Source organism: Ipomoea nil, unplaced genomic scaffold (assembly GCF_001879475.1).
Source record: "Ipomoea nil cultivar Tokyo-kokei standard unplaced genomic scaffold, Asagao_1.1 scaffold1043, whole genome shotgun sequence".
In the NCBI taxonomy this organism is placed as follows: Eukaryota; Viridiplantae; Streptophyta; class Magnoliopsida; order Solanales; family Convolvulaceae; genus Ipomoea; species Ipomoea nil.
In genome coordinates this window covers 3,713,023-3,731,263 of record NW_017617471.1, presented here as the reverse complement: position 1 = coordinate 3,731,263, position 18,241 = coordinate 3,713,023, and the positions used below count along the sequence as shown (strand labels likewise).

The 18,241-nt window shown below is 38.9% G+C and overlaps 4 protein-coding genes across 5 annotated transcripts; 2 read left to right on the top strand and 2 right to left on the bottom strand.

Moving 5' to 3' along the window:
• The first annotated feature begins 740 nt into the window (after window positions 1–740).
• LOC109181539 (splicing factor 3B subunit 1) lies at window positions 741–5,331 on the top strand. Of its 2 annotated transcripts, none has more exons than XM_019331352.1 (3): window positions 741–824; window positions 1,119–1,139; window positions 1,235–5,331. In XM_019331352.1, exon 3 carries the CDS (start codon window positions 1,265–1,267, stop codon window positions 5,051–5,053), a length of 3,789 nt encoding a protein of 1,262 aa, XP_019186897.1. In that variant the 5' UTR covers window positions 741–824; window positions 1,119–1,139; window positions 1,235–1,264; the 3' UTR covers window positions 5,054–5,331. The 2 variants fall into 2 exon arrangements, with proteins under 2 accessions (XP_019186897.1, XP_019186896.1); XM_019331351.1 differs by having other exon boundaries at window positions 1,228–5,331.
• A 733-nt stretch (window positions 5,332–6,064) lies between these two features.
• On the top strand, window positions 6,065–8,099 carry LOC109181542 (50S ribosomal protein 5 alpha, chloroplastic-like). Its single transcript, XM_019331357.1, has 2 exons — window positions 6,065–6,343; window positions 7,512–8,099. Exons 1-2 carry the CDS (start codon window positions 6,070–6,072, stop codon window positions 7,865–7,867), a joined length of 630 nt encoding a protein of 209 aa, XP_019186902.1. The 5' UTR covers window positions 6,065–6,069; the 3' UTR covers window positions 7,868–8,099.
• An 87-nt stretch (window positions 8,100–8,186) lies between these two features.
• LOC109181543 (NADH dehydrogenase [ubiquinone] 1 beta subcomplex subunit 9) lies at window positions 8,187–10,520 on the bottom strand. Its single transcript, XM_019331359.1, has 6 exons — window positions 10,318–10,520; window positions 10,151–10,192; window positions 9,305–9,386; window positions 9,062–9,117; window positions 8,799–8,871; window positions 8,187–8,518 (listed from the first exon to the last, which is right to left on the bottom strand). The coding sequence occupies exons 1-5, from the start codon at window positions 10,450–10,452 to the stop codon at window positions 8,830–8,832; spliced, it is 357 nt and encodes a 118-aa protein (XP_019186904.1). The 5' UTR covers window positions 10,453–10,520; the 3' UTR covers window positions 8,187–8,518; window positions 8,799–8,829.
• Window positions 10,521–11,228: 708 nt separating this feature from the next.
• On the bottom strand, window positions 11,229–16,811 carry LOC109182047 (alpha-L-arabinofuranosidase 1-like). The gene is made up of 19 exons (XM_019332066.1): window positions 16,471–16,811; window positions 15,900–16,119; window positions 15,607–15,661; window positions 14,976–15,187; window positions 14,543–14,664; window positions 14,302–14,449; window positions 14,061–14,130; window positions 13,737–13,882; window positions 13,582–13,627; window positions 13,430–13,482; window positions 13,182–13,326; window positions 12,879–12,997; window positions 12,710–12,781; window positions 12,520–12,626; window positions 12,295–12,351; window positions 12,002–12,200; window positions 11,734–11,880; window positions 11,376–11,558; window positions 11,229–11,345 (listed from the first exon to the last, which is right to left on the bottom strand). Exons 2-18 carry the CDS (start codon window positions 16,074–16,076, stop codon window positions 11,409–11,411), a joined length of 2,025 nt encoding a protein of 674 aa, XP_019187611.1. The 5' UTR covers window positions 16,077–16,119; window positions 16,471–16,811; the 3' UTR covers window positions 11,229–11,345; window positions 11,376–11,408.
• Window positions 16,812–18,241: the final 1,430 nt, after the last annotated feature.

The following is an 18,241-nucleotide window of genomic DNA, read 5'->3' as shown; positions in this document are numbered from 1 at the left end:
ATAAATACAAATTTCTTGGTAACCAGATTGGTTGGCGTGAGTGGCCGTGCACTCTTGTCCCTTAAGAGATGTTGGGAGTTCGAACCATCTCGAAAAAATCAATATGACCAGCACTTTGTCCATTCATTGGGCCCACCCAGTGAGAATGAGGAATAGTCTGCTTAGGATACCTCGTGGCCTTAAAAAAAAATTATCTTGGTTATTATTGGTATGTTGAAATGGTAATATATATAAGAATAAAACAAGATGCAATTAAGAGTAAATCAAATTTTTTTTTTTTGAATGCAAGAGTAAATCAATTTAATTATGTATTTTCTCTATAAATTTATCTAAATATGTACATAATTAGAAATTATATTAACTATATAAAATTTTAATTTAATGTCATGAAAGTAGATACATGACCAAATATATAGAATTGTAGCTATATTATTATATATATAATACATTTTTACATATTTTTGTTTAAATTTATAATAATATAATTTTTTTCACTGCATCGCACATATAAAATACTAGTTTACTCTAATGCACCAAGACTTTATTTTTTTAAAATCTTTTTTGTTGTTGTTGTTGTGTTTTTTTTTTTTTTTTTTTTTTTTTTGTATCTTTGGTTTTTCCACAAATAATCCAAAGGTTTAAAAAAAAAAATAAAAATGGAGCGGTCAGAACGACCTTCTTAGTCGGTTTATCCGAATAGGGTTCCAATTTCGAAACCCTTATTTGGATCCACTATAAAATGCTGAACGCTGATTTCGTAGCCATTTGCTTCCGCTAAGCTCTACTCTCCAACTGCTTGAATAGCAACCGATCGCTGCCATCAGGTCAGCATTATCATCAAATTGCATTCATTTCATCAACCGCTTGCTTGCATGAGAAGATCCTTCTGATTATATATTTCATAATTTGTGATAATTTTTAATTTAAATTTTTAGTAAGAATCGATTTGTTCTTCTTATTGGCATGGATTCGTATAATATTTCAATCGTAGTGCACTGTTGATGCGTAATATTCATTTTGTTTACTGATTAGCTCCCCCGCGAGGGTTTGAGTTCGCGATAACTTGCTTAATGTTATGAGTTTCTAACAAACGATATTTGGATTCATTTTGTATGCAGGTCCCTGATTTTGGGATTTGCGTGAAGTTGTTTGTGTGTACAATTACGGGCTTTGGCTTACTTACTGGTTCGCTGTAGGTTAAACTAGGGTTCGGGAATTTTGTTTAAGTTTGCAGCTTCAGCGGAAGGTTATCTAGGGATTCAAAATGGATGATGAGATACAGAAGACACAGGAGGAGAGGAAGAAGATGGAGCAGCAGCTTGCTTCTCTTTCTGCTGTGACTTTTGATACTGATCTATACAGCACTGACCGGTTTGAGGGTTATGAAAAGTCTATACCTGTGAATGATGAGGAAGATGCTTTTGAGAATGCCGAGAATGAGATTGCTAGGAAGATGGCATCGTTCACTGCCCCAAAACAATTCTTCAAGGAGGCTCCAAGGGGTGGAGACGATGATGAAAACCTGGGGTTTAATAAACCGAGTAAGATTATTGATAGGGAGGATGATTATCGGAGGAGGAGGTTGAACCGCGTTATTTCTCCTGAGAGGAATGACCCTTTTTTGGATAAGACCCCTGGTCCGGATGTGAGGACGTATGCGGATGTGATGAGGGAGGAGGCTCTTAAGAGACAAAAGGAAGATTTGATGAAAGAAATTGCAAAGAAGAAAAAGGAAGAAGAGGCAAGGGCTGCAGAGAAAGAAACGGAAGCTGAAAAGCCTGCCCAGAAGAGGAGGAATAGGTGGGACCAGTCTCAGGATGAGAATAGTGCGAAAGAGAAGAAGGCCAAAACAGGTTCTGACTGGGATCTTCCAGACTCAACTCCTGGGATTGGAAGGTGGGATGCAACTCCCACACCTGGAAGGGTTGGTGATGCTACTCCTTCAGTGAGGAAAAATAGGTGGGATGAAACCCCCACTCCTGGGCGGTTGGCTGATTCAGATGCTACCCCATCTGCTGGTGGTGTTACTCCTGGTGCAACCCCTGCTGGAATGACATGGGATGCTACACCAAAAAATTTGGGTCTTGCTACTCCTACACCCAAAAGACAGAGATCAAGGTGGGATGAGACTCCAGCAACTATGGGAAGTGCAACACCAATGTCCGGTGCTACCCCAGCTGCAGCTTATACACCAGGTGTAACTCCTGTTGGTGGAAGTGAACTTGCTACTCCTACCCCTGGTGCCATTAATCTTCGTGGCCCACTTACACCAGAGCAATATAACCTAATGAGGTGGGAGAAGGACATTGAAGAAAGAAATCGCCCTTTGACTGATGAAGAGCTTGACGCAATGTTTCCTCAAGAAGGTTATAAGATATTGGAACCTCCAGCTTCCTATGTTCCTATCAGAACACCTGCTAGGAAGCTTCTTGCCACCCCAACTCCAATTGGGACTCCTCTTTATAACATTCCTGAGGAAAATAGGGGTCAACAGTTTGATGTACCGAAAGAAATGCCAGGTGGCTTGCCACTTATGAAACCTGAGGATTACCAATACTTTGGTGCCTTACTGAATGAGGAAAATGAAGAGGAGTTGTCTCCTGATGAGCAGAAGGAACGTAAGATTATGAAACTTCTGCTCAAGGTTAAGAATGGGACACCCCCTCAGAGGAAAACAGCTTTGAGACAGCTGACTGATAAGGCCAGAGAGTTTGGTGCTGGTCCACTCTTCAATCGCATTCTGCCATTGCTCATGCAACCAACCTTGGAAGACCAAGAGAGACACTTACTTGTGAAGGTTATTGATAGGGTACTTTACAAGTTGGATGAGTTGGTTCGTCCATATGTACACAAGATTCTTGTGGTGATTGAGCCTCTACTGATTGATGAAGATTACTATGCTCGTGTTGAAGGAAGGGAGATTATCTCTAACCTTAGCAAGGCAGCTGGTTTGGCAACTATGATTGCTGCCATGCGTCCAGATATTGATAACATTGATGAATATGTCAGGAATACCACTGCTAGAGCATTCAGTGTTGTTGCCTCTGCACTTGGTATTCCCGCCTTGCTACCATTTCTGAAAGCAGTCTGTCAGAGTAAGAAATCTTGGCAGGCTCGTCACACAGGTATTAAGATTGTTCAACAGATTGCTATTCTAATTGGCTGTGCTGTTCTTCCACACTTGAGATCTTTGGTGGAAATTATAGAACATGGATTAAATGATGAGAACCAGAAGGTCCGAACCATTACAGCTCTTTCTCTGGCTGCACTTGCTGAGGCTGCTGCACCATATGGTATTGAGAGTTTTGATTCAGTTTTGAAGCCCTTGTGGAAGGGTATTAGATCGCATCGTGGAAAGGTTTTGGCTGCATTCTTGAAGGCTATTGGTTTTATCATTCCTCTTATGGATGCCATCTATGCCAGCTACTATACCAAGGAGGTTATGGTTATTCTGATTCGTGAATTTCAATCTCCTGATGAAGAGATGAAGAAAATTGTGCTGAAAGTGGTGAAACAATGTGTAAGTACAGAAGGTGTGGAGGCTGAATATATCAGAAATGACATTCTTCCAGAGTTCTTCCGTAATTTCTGGGTTAGGAGAATGGCTTTGGATCGCCGAAACTACAAGCAGCTTGTTGAAACAACTGTAGAAATTGCAAACAAGGTGGGTGTTGCAGATATAGTAGGGAGAGTCGTGGAAGACCTAAAAGATGAAAGTGAACCATATAGAAGAATGGTCATGGAGACAATTGAGAAGGTGGTTGCAAATCTTGGTGCATCTGATATTGATGCTCGTTTAGAAGAGCTTCTGATTGATGGCATTCTTTATGCTTTCCAAGAACAGACCAGTGATGATGCCAATGTAATGCTCAATGGATTTGGTGCTGTTGTGAATGCCCTTGGACAGAGGGTGAAGCCCTACCTCCCCCAGATCTGTGGTACAATAAAGTGGCGTCTGAACAATAAGAGTGCTAAAGTGAGACAGCAAGCTGCAGATTTGATTTCCAGGATTGCAGTGGTCATGAAACAGTGTGGAGAAGAACAGTTAATGGGCCATCTTGGTGTTGTGTTGTACGAGTACTTGGGAGAAGAATATCCTGAGGTTCTGGGGTCAATTCTGGGTGCTCTCAAGGCAATTGTGAATGTTATTGGTATGACTAAGATGACTCCTCCCATTAAGGATTTGCTTCCTCGGTTGACCCCTATTTTGAAGAATCGTCATGAGAAGGTCCAGGAGAACTGTATTGATCTGGTTGGACGTATTGCTGACCGTGGGGCTGAGTTTGTACCTGCAAGAGAATGGATGAGAATCTGTTTTGAACTTCTCGAGATGCTTAAAGCCCATAAGAAGGGTATTCGACGAGCAACAGTCAACACATTTGGCTATATTGCTAAAGCTATTGGGCCCCAGGATGTCCTTGCAACTTTGTTGAACAATCTCAAGGTGCAGGAACGTCAGAACCGTGTGTGCACAACTGTGGCAATTGCAATTGTTGCGGAAACCTGCTCTCCTTTCACTGTCCTCCCTGCACTAATGAATGAATATCGGGTCCCAGAGCTTAATGTTCAGAACGGTGTCCTGAAATCCCTCTCCTTTCTTTTCGAGTACATTGGCGAAATGGGGAAGGACTACATATACGCCGTAACTCCCTTGCTCGAAGATGCTCTAATGGACCGAGATCTGGTACACAGGCAAACTGCCGCCTCTGCTGTGAAGCACATGGCCCTAGGGGTCGCTGGCCTCGGATGCGAAGATGCACTGGTCCACCTTATGAACTACGTCTGGCCAAACATTTTCGAAACTTCCCCCCATGTCATCAACGCTGTCATGGAGGCCATCGAAGGTATGCGAGTCGCACTCGGGGCTGCTGTCATCCTCAATTACTGTCTCCAGGGACTGTTCCATCCTGCCCGCAAAGTCCGAGAAGTTTACTGGAAGATCTACAATTCACTATACATTGGCGCTCAGGATGCGCTTGTGGCCGCTTACCCCATCCTGGAGGACGACGCGAACAATACATACAGCAGGCCTGAATTATCGATGTTTGTATGAGTTTCTTCTTCCACCGCTATCTATATATCATGCTTCTTATGAACAATTTCTTATCTCAACTGTAGCTGTATCTTTGATAATTCATACTCTATGACCAGTGAATGTTCACTTTTGAGTAGCATATGATATGAAAGCACTCTCTATATGCCGATATTACTGAATAATTTTCTGCCTTAATTTTTTTTCTTCATTTTTGTGGCGTTAGTTGGATACGTATTGCTATTGTATCTTATTGTATGAATTATTACACTATATTTCTATGATGCTTGTTGGCTTAATTTGGTCTTGGTATGTGGTAACTTTCTGCTTTCTATTGGCCGGGGTGATTTATGCCTTCGTGGTAGTTTGTCAGGAATGGCCTCCATCAACAACGCAGTAAATTTTTATTCCCCAAAAATTATGAATTTCAGACTAAAAGAACGAAAAAAACAAGAAATAGACAAAGTTTTCAAAAATGTAACGCAAATTTATTAAGGTTTGTATAATGTATATAAAGAAGAAAAGCAGAAATGACACTTTATCGTGAAATTATGACCATAGGATTGGAGAGTAATAATAACTTTTAAGATAAATTTATTTTAAAATTAATGATAATTTAATAAATTTAATAATATAGTTATGTTTTATAAGTAATTTTACATATTACTTACTAAATAATTAATAATTAATAAATCATTAATATTATTCGTACAATTAATTTAATCAATTATTAACTATTTGCTACATATAGTAATACAATAACTATATGTTACGTGTGAAACCCCCTTATATTACTAGGTGACATATTAACGGTGAATTTGACATTTAGTGTAAATTGAGGAGTTAAATTTGTCATTTTGATAATAATTAAGAGATTAAGCGACATTAAATTTATAGAGTACGGCGGCGATCGAGTTGTTGGGACTCCAGCTTGCTGGTGAGAGTGAAGCCAGGTTCAGAAAGGTTAGATAGTATTCGCTTTTTGCGACACATAATAAGTCACAAACTCTCAATTGAGGAACTAAAATTGGTGGTTGATGATTGGGCTTTTGCGTAACAGTCAGTCCTGTGAGATTAACATCAAGACCGGAAGTTGTTGTTTAATGTGTATGACTTCACGCCTTTGTCTTCTTCCTTCCATTGTTCAAAACTTCAAATCCCGGACCGTAGAAAAGCTAAATATATCCAGAAGAGAAGAGAAGAGAAGAGAAGAAATGAAGGCAGCTGGGCTCATCTCCTTCACCGCAACTACTATCGCTATTCCCCACGCCTCGCATTCACTATCATCTAATTCGCTCTCCCCTCATCACTGTAAGTCTCTAGTTCCTCACGCCTTCCCTTCCTTTCCTTTTTTTTTTCCTCGGGTTTATGGAAATATTATCTCCGCCCATACCAGTTTTGTTGAAGAATGATTGTGAATTTTCTTCAACTGTTACATTGATTTTAATCATAATTGTGTTGGCACTTAAACTTCAATCCTGAATTTATGGTGATAGTCTAAACGATCGCACACTATTACACAACACTACTAAGAGGATGATCTCAAAAAACTTAATTAAACATCTTTGGCACTTCAAATTAGGTCATATAGTAGAAGATTGAATCATAAAGTTGGTCAAATAGTTGGCAACTTGGTGTAGTAACCCATTCAATTTTGAACCATTTAATTTGTTCTTGGTAAAATGGCTTGATTACCCATTTAATGTGGTGGGATTAATACATACCAATGTAAATATGGTCTATTTAGAGAAATGACATGGGGAGGTTATCGGGTGGGTATTGACTGAAAAAGGTAGAATTAGAGATTTTGAATCCCGGCAACACTAGTTTGAGAAAAACTTCTTCAAGTCCAACAACTCAGAGAAAGATCATAAATATAGATAATGAGGCAGTGATAACTAATAACCAAAGGCATTATCTATTTTTGTCAGGATTCAAGATCCAATATATGTGTTTCTTGGCCTTTTTTGATGCTTTCTTATTTGCGCCCTTTCTGGCAAGGCAATGTCTGTTGAGCATTTTATTACTTATTAGTATCCTGTTTTTTGTAGTGTGGCAAACCTTATTAAGTGTATGCGTTGGTATTCAGTTAATTGTTGAAGAGTTTGAGCTCAAGTTGGGTGACTGATAAAAAAGAGAGACTTAGGAGGAGAAGTTGATAGGTGCTAAGATAATGAATTGAATTAAGGGTTTTACTTTCTTTATTTTGTTCACAAAAGACGAAATCCCTCTCCCAACAGAGTGGTGGAGGGATAAATTACAGTGACTCAACGGCCTCTTATCTTATGTGAAAGGACGAATGACTAGTGCCCACCACATTGTCCTTGCTCCCAATCTACCATCTAAGTACCAATTGAGCTGCATGTGGGGGCAAAAAAATCCAAGAATAAGTAAAAGATCATGCTAATGTACTCCATTTTTGTTTTCTGGATTCATGTTAGAGAAGAGTGTCTGAACTATGTAATCGGTTTTCTACTAGTCTCCAGGCTTGTTAAGACTTCTAATGTTCTGCCTCTGAAATCATACACCAATTACTGGATTTGTGCACCCTATGGGTTCAAAGAGAGAGGTGTGTTGATTGCCAATGCAGCTTCTGATGCTGCTGATGGCATGGACACTGACAATCCCGAGCCTCCCTCAGAAGGCGAAGAGGAAAGTTTGCCCTTTGAGAATGATACATTGGAGCCCAAGCTTCAACTGAAGCTTGAGCAGAAGATGAGGATGAAGGTGGCAAAGAAAATTAGCCTGAGAAGGAAGAAGCTCGATAGGAAGCGCCGCTTAAGGAAGAAGGGGAGATGGCCTCCTTCAAAGTTGAAGAAGAACAAGAATGTGTAGCTTGTTATAACATTTCATGCCTGAATGTTTAACTCCCTTGTAGCCCTTGTGATCTTAAAATCTTTTCTTGAGCCTATTGTATATTCAAAAGCTAGGAAACTTCTTAACAATTTCTTCTTGAGGCTGTGAATTGGGTAAAGCTACACAAGAGAAATAAATTGTACTAGAAAGTGACAAGACTCGAACTTATGGCTTTCAAGTAAGAGAATCATGCCTTCGGGTTTCGATCACATTTGTTGTTGATCCACTTTCATGGTTTGAATAAATAAATGCTATTAGAGTCATTGAGTAAGTGGCATACTAGTATGGGGGATAAAAGTGGGGAAATTTTCCAAATTGTCACTTATTATGCATACAAGAATAAGGAAAGCAACACCACATATATGTTCCAAAATGATTCTTTACAAATTTAAAGGCTGCTTGCCAAATATCATTCAAGGAACCTTTTTAAGTTTAAACCAATGACTACCAAGGAAAGAAAATCTAGTTAAACCACAAGTGCAAAAGCTGCCTCAACAGCAAACCAGTTAAGTATCAACTCTGTGATTTTATTAATTTGTGAAAGTCGAAATATAACTTCACTGGGGAAAACGGGGAAAACACTAAACATGGATCGGAATTTTCTTCCAGTGCACGGGTACCTCCTCAAATCTGCAATGGAAACAATTTAGAAGTATAAAGCAAACTTTGTTTTCGTACAATAAGGTATATTAGATCAAAATAACTTTTTTTTTGAAGAATGTCTTATAAAGTTCTACACTAAAGTGACACGAGCAACAATATAGAAGGACAAAAACTAAAATTCAAAGACAGTACAACCAATCATTTCTGTCTCAAATAAACCACCTCATCAGACTGCTTGGCATGAGACCATAGTTGCAACTAATGGAGGGCAAATAAATGTTAACATACACAAATGAAGGATTCTAACCTTAAATCATTTCCTCGAGAAAGGATCAACCTTAATCATTGTCTTCCTTGCCATAGTTATATATTATCTCAATCTGCATCAGAAGCAAATCAAAGAAATGCATGTATGTGAGCATTAATGTTTACATATGCACTTGAGAGCTTCATAGATCAATTATTGATCCTCTAAATTGAATTTAGTAAAGCATATTATCAGAAAAAAGAGGAGTCGATATTTTACTACATATTTTGTGAAGGACAAAAGAAAAGTTTTAAGCAAACTACCCCAGCAGGCGGCACTGGATTTCGGTTAAACTTGCTACCACCAGGAGCCCATGGAACTGCATATTTAGGATAAATAAAAAGTGACATTTTGTCAAAAATTAGAACAACATTGGCCAATTTACATGACAAAAATGACCTAAAAGTGAAAATAATTACTCCTTGGGATTTAACATAGTTTTCCATTGTTCTAATAGTGTAGCTAAAATCCCAATTGTCAAGAGCGTGAGATCAAATAGAACTCACCAATATAAGGATCAGGATGCCGCCACTTATTATAAGTAGCTTCACCATCGTCTATCATTCTATCAATTGTTTCAACATCTTCCTGGATGTCAACAAAATGAAATGATTGCAAGATCATGTGTGGATACAATTCTGGAAGCAGTAAACATGATACTGGAAAATATTGACTAGATGAGTAAAATGCTCAATTTTGTAACGAAGTAAAGCTTTTGGTTATTGTTTTGATCATCAATCAGCTATGACAAAGGGTCCAAAATTGTGATCATCACACCTAAGTCCATATTCACAATTAAAGTTTATTTTCAGGATATACATATCCTTTTCTACTTTCACCAGATACAACAAGGTTCTAATAAGAGAAAACATGTATATCAACTAACTGAACAAGATATTTATGTTATCCACATTTAAACATGAAACCATTCCACTTTCAGTGAACTCATTACCACAAAAGTATTAATTAACACGGCTAATTGTGAAACATGGACATGTAATCAGTATCCCAAACAAAAACCATTTTAAGAATAACACATAAATAAAGACATTTGGAATCAAACAACTTGATTATGCAGAGTATTTAATTCATAAGACCTAGCCAATAAATCCATCTTGTTTATTAAAATTCAAAAAGCTATAATAAGGTGCTATAATCTACAAAAGCAACAATCTTTCCAGAAAAATCAGACCTTTTCTACATCATTGAACTGATCATATAGTATAATTAATTAGGTTAGAGGCACAACAATTTCTGCCTAATAAGTGAATTTTTTTCCATATAAATAGGAGAAAACATTCGCACAAGAGAATAATCATCATATAATAAATTGAGAGGAAATGCAAACGAACCACGTGTTTGTTAGCGTCGAACCTCTCCCTGAGAGCATCGGCCTGAAAGAAGCACAGAACATCGCCGGTTATGAATTGCATTGAAAGGAGATAAGATCGCGTGAATAAAACAGAACGTGCAGATCGAATCGAATGGAAAGAAGCCCTAGAAATGGAGAGAGGGATACATCGGGATAGAAGAGGTGGCGATGGACCGCCCAGGTGAGAGTGTCTTTCAAGGCGCGGCGGTAGAGAATCCGCACTCTCTCCTTCTGCGCTGCTCTCCGAGCTAGAAACGACACTGATGCTACAGCTCCACTCATCTCTCTCTCTTTCTCTCTTCGCCTGTTACTCTCTTCTCTCTACAAAGAGAAAGAAGCAATTTCAGTTGCGTAACTCTCAAAGAGGAGCCGTCGATGATGGGCCTTACAGCATACAAATCTGCATCCCATGTAATGGGCCTGGCCCAACTCTTCCAGGATAGTTTTTTTTTTTTTTTTTTTTTTTTTTTTTTTTTTTTTTTTAATAATAAAACAATTGTGCGTATAAGGAGCTTATCCCAAACACAAACCTACGAACATAAAAAATAACTAAGTCTATGAAATAGAAAACAAATTTCATGACTATTTCACGACTGCTTCATCGGTAACCTAACCTAGTGAAGGACTACCAATGAAAACTTTAGGGAGAAGTTGGAGGCGTTAAACTAACATTTTCTGGTTAAACCTTTAACATTCTAATTATTTCACAACTGCTCCATCAATAACCTAATGAAGGACTACTACTGAAAACTTTAGAGAGAAGTTGGAGACGTTAAACTAGACATTTTCTGGTTAAACCTTTAACATTCTAATTATTTCACAATTGCTCCATCGATAACCTATTTAACATTCTAATTATTTCACAATTGCTCCATCGATAACCTAATGAAGGACTACTAATGAAAACTTTAGAGAGAAGTTGGAGACGTTAAACTAGACATTTTCTGGTCAGACCTTTAACATTTTAACTTAAACTCAGAAGGTCTAACCGAAAGACTATTATTGAATTTTGGACTTGTTAAAATCTTTTATCTACTTCACAATGGGAGACAAGAAGGGAGTAACAAACATCTCATTTGCAGAGAGCAACATTATATTATAAACACCACCATGCACTAGATACATCAGGGTTTAGATCAGAGTAGCATACTAACATTACATTATTTCCTCTTTTTTTTTTTTTTTTTTTTTTTTTTTTTTGTATCCCCTCTTATTCTTGTCAAATATACATAGCCTTATTAGTATGAAGATTTTAGGGCAGAATCAGATCCAACAGGCCTGATATTGGCTGGTTTTAGTAAGAAGTCCACTGCAGTGATGGAATATGGAGGCAGCATTACAGCATCCATCTTCTCAACTCCTTGTAGTTTGGTTTCAATGGGTGCCACCTGCATTAACCCCAACAAGAATATCAGTCATCAACAACATACATGTATGTATGTATGTGTGTATGTATATTCGTAGTTCCCCGGTTGATTAAACCCGTCAACTCAAATGGCGAACTTGGAAAATATGGGGCTGTCAAAATTTGATTTTTCTTTCGATTCATAAGAATGTTCGTACCTTTGTAGGCTTGTTGAAGGAGTTCTCGTCCATCACGTTACTAGAGGTTAACACAGTTATCGCATTCCCCAATAACTGTATGGAGTTCTGCTCGAAACCATGGACGGTGATTGTAAGTGTCACATTTTTGGCCCCGAAGTTAACGGCCTGCATATGATATTTAGCAAGTCGCCAATGAAATTAATAAAAATAGAAGGAAAAAAAAAAAAAGACGGAAAACAAAATCATACAAATGCATTACTTCACAGTTGGGTAAAAATATTCAAACCTTTATTCTCAAATACTCCTGGTTATCCTCGGAGTTTTTCCAAGTGATAGCAGACGTGACGAGTGAACTTGAAATATTAGATTGGAGTGTAGAGCTCAACAGAGTTGCCCCGTTCGACTCTCTGAAAAAGTGCTGCATCCAGTAACTCGGAGTTCCATAGTGCTGAGAAGAAGAGAAAACGATTGCATCCGGGTTCCACCTAAGAGAACGGAGGACTGTTCCTAAGAATGTTGTCGTAGAGAAACACCGTTTATAAAGAAAGAAGAAAGAACGGGAAAGGTTATAATACTCACCACCTGTCATTGACATTCACAAATAGAGGTGCGTAACTTGCCATTTCAATTGCGTCACTGCAAGGAGGACAAATACAAATATCATCGGCAAAAATATAAAGAATGTATTTTGTATAAACTGTAGTAAATAAATTTATCAATAGTCAAGAAAACGGGCCTTAGCTATCTCTTACTCGGTACATAGTTTCTTCGTTCAAAATACCCGTAAAATAGAAAATATAATACCTGTTCCTTTCAACCCCGATAAGGAATCCAGCTTCAGCCACTGCAGCTAAAAGGCTACCTGTCCCGCAATCTTTCCTCTCAGTCACAGCATATTCACTTATAAAAGCCTACGGAAAGAAAAATAGATAGGACCATTAAGAATGAACCCTCAGAACTGGGCTGTATAATCCCATCGGAAAGTTTAACATACCTTTGGACCACTCCGTGATACATGGTCAAATTTTGTATTCAAAGAAAACACGTCACTTGCAGAGCTATAAATCTAATCACAGAAGCAAAACGAGAAAATGTTACTTTTAAGGTATTGTCAAATGTCAACTATTTGATATATGTTCCAAAAAGAGCATTGAGCAGCTTACATGAAAATCATATAAATCAGCCGGATGATTCAATGGTTTGGAAGACCCGTCACAGTTCGAAATTATATTAATATCTGGATAAGCTTGTTTAATTGCAGCGTGAAACTTGAGGTAATTTCCTGAGTCATGTAATAGTAGCGTTAAAAAGAATTCTCCGACCCGTATACTGTGAAAAGTATTCTAATCATTTGTACGGTTTATTATTCCTCATTATTATGTGACTACATGAAGAAAAAACGTCAACTATATTATATAGCATTATAGCTGGCAAAGACAAGCTTCTATTCTGAAAGGTCTGCATACCTTGGTATTTTGACTTCCAACAATCTTCATTTCCAATTGCAACATATCTCAAATCGAAGGGTTCTGGGTGACCCAATGCAGCTCGAACAGAACCCCATGTTGAGTTGGGATCACCTCGGGCAAACTCAATACCATCTAAGATTTCCTGTTATAGGAATTTAAAATATTTGTTACCACCGCAAGTAATTGTTACAGAGCCTAATCAGCATATAAAATCAAAAATTTCCATGAAAGAACCGTTAACCTACTTGCAGAAAAGGCGAAATGAGTGATGTATCAACCTGGTCCTGGTGGCTGATTCCTAGAAATTAGAACAAGGAAAAGGGGAAAACAATTCGTATTTCATCATTCATGTTTAAACGAGGGTTGAATGATACCGGGCAGTAAGTAATGGCCATACCATTGTTAAATACCCATACAGGCAGTGCGCCCAAGTCCTCTGCAAGCTGGCGAGGATGAATAAAGATTACTTACACCAAATAATAATAATAATGAATAAAAAATAAATTTAATATTTAATAGATATCGGAACTCAACGTGTCTTTCGCTATTTACCTGAAGGAACTCAAGATGCCCTAGTCCATCATCAGTCCAATATTTCCAAACATCACCAAAATGCCCGGGCCTCTCTTCCCATGGTCCGATGGTTTCTTTCCATCGGAATGCATTCCTTAACCATTCACCTTCAACAAAGCATCCACCTACCAACAAATATGTTAAGCAATTTGACCCTGAGTCAAACCGTCTGAGGCATACGTGAAATATTACTTTTCCCTTTTCCAGAATGAGCATACAAGCAACTTCAAAGTTCAAATATTACCCTGATCTGTCTATGTGATTTGTTTGGAAGATTATAACACAAAGCAAAATAAGGCATACCTGGAAATCTGAGGAATCCGGGTTTCAACTGTTTAAGCATATCAAAGAGGTCGTTCCGGAAACCATGTCCCTGATTTAACCCCGCAAAAAAGAGACAGAGTGAGAGATATGTCGATTACCTTTACTATCAATACTATGAATTATGCCTTCATCAAGGAAATCTTTTTCTTCGTTTTGTCCCACCATTGATCATGATTATATGAGCATTGAGAATTCCAAGTAGCTACATAGAGATGCATACCTTAAACGTGTCAACAGGCATCAATGATACTTGATCAAACCATATAACACCATTCTTTGTTGTTGTCAGTTCCAGTCTTGACTTCGGATCTGTTCCTTTTGCTTCCAGAAGCACCTCCATCTTTGTCCAGTTAGAGACACCATCAACACTGCAATTGAAACAATTAAAAAAAAAAAAATGCCTTAGCAAAGATACTTTCGTTAAATGAACGATGTAAATTTCACCATTGAGTCTTGCTTACATAATGTCAGCACTAGCCAACTTCTGTTGCCCAGTTGAGCCAGTTAATGAAACTGACACGTGAATTGATTCAGGAGAACGAACATAAAACACCAGTTTATAACTCTTTCCATCTTGAATATTCTACAAAAGAAGCAAAAATAAAAAAGAAATTGAAGAATTGCACAGTAAAGACCAAAACAAGGGGCATAGGGTCAAGAATTGATACTGAACACTAAAAAAAAAAACATGCTTGCTAAAATTGTAACTAGAAAGAAGTTCAATTAAATACGAGCATGCATTGAATTACAGGTTTGGCATCACAGGTGCAGTAGAAGAGGGGAAAATGCAAATCTAGTACACTGAATTGATACAATATCAATCAGAGAGATACGGCTTAAAATTTCCTATGCTATCAAAATTCATTCAGAACGTGATAAACATAGATATCCTACCATGCCCCAAAATCCAGGATTGTAAACGCCAACTCCCCCATTTGTACAGGTATTTGCACCTCCACTGCCACAATGAACATCTAACCGAAGTGCAATTTTATTCCGATCAAAGCAAGATGAACGATCAGTCGACACAGTCAAAGAGGACTCATCCCCAATAATTGACCAAGGATCAATATTGGAGGGTGTATTGGGACCCCCAGCTTCAAAACCTGAAATCAAGTTTCAGAAAACAACTAAAAATTGGGGAATAGAGATGTGGAACACAAAATAGCTAAAGGAGAAGAAAGTAGATATTCTAGCTAGATCCTATCCATAAGGTGATATTATCCAACAACCTAACAAGCATAGACTCTTGGATCAAAAGTATACTCGAACATTTCTCTAACTCAAAATCCATGCACAGAAATAATGTTGGAAAGCACAAGCAGTCATTTGATAATAAAAAATGAAGGAAGTCATACTGATCACTCAGAAGCTCATTACAAGAAAATGGTTATTTAAATTCATTATTCAACTAAAATCCTGCTCTTCCCGGCTTTTAAACGCCAGAGGATGGAGAGGTTTCTGTGGTTAACAAAGATGTCAACCACTGAAAACCAAAATGAATAAACAAATAAATTCAACAGACCTCTGTTGCTAACAAGCTCTGCCCACAATCCACCAGAACCAGCATGATTTATTTCCTGAAATATAACATTTCCTAGAATCAGCATTCTAGGTGATAAATTATTCAATGAATTCCAGCCAAGTCTAATGTAAACAAATTCACAAACGGATAGCCTCCAAGGGAGAGTTCAATCTAGTCATAGACTTGTGGGTACAATAAATGAAATCTAAGAAAATGCTTATGAACTAATGGCAATAATAAATGGTAAGATTTCAACTGAATTATATTAGCATTCATTAATCCAATTGATTTACCTCAAAGAATAAACCAAACAAACTGTCAGGTATTTTCTTTGCTGATGCTTCTGAGGCATCCACATGGAGCGATGCTACCATTGCATCAATCTCAGTTCCAGAACATTGATTTAGGGCAAGAAGCCCAAAGAAAAGGAAACTAAGGATGACAAAACGGGACGAAGGAGGAGAACCCATTGCTTTCTCACCACATTCAGAGACTCCCTAGCCAATTTAAGTCCTGCAAATATGCTAATAAAGTTAGTACTTAGTAGGCAATGAAATTATCTGAAGAACACTCTGTAAATCTCCGGACCATTTGGATTGTCTTATAATAAACACCATTCTGCACACTGTGCCAGACCAAGTGAAATAAAGCTTTCAACTTTGACAAACTTCACCAACTAAGATGATCAAACTGCACACTCAAAAATGATATTACAATATTGTTGACCAAGGGAACACAATAAGTTGAGAAAAAAATCAACGAAAACAGAACAAAATTCACAAAGAAACATAGCAATACATGAGAAGATTGAACGAGAAAAGCAAAGAATTTCATATCAACAAGAAAGCAGAAAACATTTCCTACCTGGAAACGATCCAGTCTGGAAGAAAGAGTGCGGCGAAGATGTTCTATTTCAAGAGTCCTTTTGTTACGATGCTGAGCTCACAGTCACTGCAAGCTGTGTTGGTTAGTGATGAGAGCTGACCGCGGTTTCGCGTGGATATAAATATACGTGGAGAGACCAGAGAGAGTGACAGAGAGATTGTTGCTTCTAAGGATTGTGAGATTCTAAAATTGGAAAATCGTTGCTCTTATCTTTGCTTTCACGTAAGCAGATTTGTTTGTGTTGAGGTTTAGGCGTTTAGCAAGTGTTTGATGAAATGTGAGGACCACTTCTCTTAAAACACTGGAACTTGGGTGTTCCTCTGCAAATTCTTGATTTGGATAAGTATACTTAAAAGTGTATATATATATTTCAAATACTTATCCATATGGTATAATGTTTGTCCAGCTGCATAAAAATGTCAATATCAAAGATTGGGTGAACAAACAAACAAACAAATTATATAGCTACCTACTAAGTACAAAATGAACCATATATACATAACTAGTAGTTCTGTGAGTATTAATATTATTATATATGTTTATAATTGTATAACTTATAAATTAGTTTTCTATGGTTAGAATAAGTCTACTATCTGTATCCTATTAGATAGGAGTAGTTAGAGGTAGACTGAGATATACTCTCCTGTAATTCTATCGTTGGTTAATCTGAATGATTTTGAATTCTCATCTGGTATCAGCCTAAACACAATCCTCCACCACAAATACGCTACCCCCCCCCCCCCTACCCATGTCGTCGCACTCCTCGGACCGTACTCCGTCCGCCGCCGGCGGGTCATCTCCGGCGAACCCGAACCCCCTCGCCGGTGCCCACCACTTTATATCCATGAAATTAACCTCTAGAAATTTTTTATTTTGGAGAACCCAACTCATACCCTTTCTTAGAGGCTAAGATCTGGTCGGCTTTGTTGATGGAACCACTCCATGTCCGGCAGCCACTCTCACCACGGTCTCCGGCGATTCAGGCACCGGCACAACCACCACGGCGACGGTCCCGAACCCAGCATACAAAACATGGATACTCCAGGATCAGTCGATCCTTTCTTTGTTAATATCCTCGATGTCAGATGAGGTATTGCATCTTGCGGTTGGCCGGAATACCGCCGCCGACGTTTGGAAATCAATTTGCACCGCTCTCGGCTCCAATACGAAGGCTCGTTGTCTGAGTTTACTGGGCCAATTCCAGGCGCTCCGGCAAGGAAACGCAACGCCGGGCAACTACCTTGGACGGGCGGAGCTTCTGGTTGAGGCACTCGCGCAAGCTGGACAGTCTCTCTCCATGGCCGAATAGAACCTTTACGTTCTGAGAGGTCTGAGACCGGGGTACCGCATATACGCCACTTCCCTCACTGCCCATGCGCCGATCTCACTGCCGCACCTCGCTGATCACCTGCAAGCTACTGACTTTATATTGGAGGACGACTTCCCGGAAAGTGGCAGTGCAGGTTCGCCGTCGGCGCTCTATGCAGGCCGAGGCAGTGGTGGCCGGCACTCCAACAGCAATCAAAACAGCGGTGATAGTGGCCGGCAGTCCTAGTGGCGTGGCGGAAGAGGTAGCAGAAATCACCGTGGTGGCCGGAATCAGCGCGGTGCACCACGTTGTCAAATTTGTAGATCGCAGGGACATACCGCGGTCTACTGTTATAAACGATACACGACACAGCCACCCGCTCAAGCTCATGTTGCCGTGTCCGGTGAGTCCCCGGGCACATCCGTACCACCGGCCGACACG

What these genes read in the sequence shown, in the direction of transcription:
- LOC109181539 (XM_019331352.1), top strand. Translation starts at nt 1,265, where the DNA reads ATGGATGATGAGATACAGAAGACACAGGAGGAGAGGAAGAAGATGGAG.
- LOC109181542 (XM_019331357.1), top strand. Translation starts at nt 6,070, where the DNA reads ATGATTGGGCTTTTGCGTAACAGTCAGTCCTGTGAGATTAACATCAAG. An exon ending in TTCGCTCTCCCCTCATCACT is followed by an intron (nt 6,344 to 7,511) that starts GTAAGTCTCTAG and finishes GTTTTCTACTAG; the next exon opens with TCTCCAGGCTTGTTAAGACT.
- LOC109181543 (XM_019331359.1), bottom strand. Translation starts at nt 10,452, where the DNA reads ATGAGTGGAGCTGTAGCATCAGTGTCGTTTCTAGCTCGGAGAGCAGCG. An exon ending in TCGACGCTAACAAACACGTG is followed by an intron (nt 9,387 to 10,150) that starts GTTCGTTTGCAT and finishes GTTGACATCCAG; the next exon opens with GAAGATGTTGAAACAATTGA. An exon ending in ATCCAGTGCCGCCTGCTGGG is followed by an intron (nt 8,872 to 9,061) that starts GTAGTTTGCTTA and finishes CTTCTGATGCAG; the next exon opens with ATTGAGATAATATATAACTA.
- LOC109182047 (XM_019332066.1), bottom strand. Translation starts at nt 16,076, where the DNA reads ATGGGTTCTCCTCCTTCGTCCCGTTTTGTCATCCTTAGTTTCCTTTTC. An exon ending in TGTTTGGTTTATTCTTTGAG is followed by an intron (nt 15,662 to 15,899) that starts GTAAATCAATTG and finishes GTTATATTTCAG; the next exon opens with GAAATAAATCATGCTGGTTC. An exon ending in CTGATTTATATGATTTTCAT is followed by an intron (nt 12,782 to 12,878) that starts GTAAGCTGCTCA and finishes TTCTGTGATTAG; the next exon opens with ATTTATAGCTCTGCAAGTGA.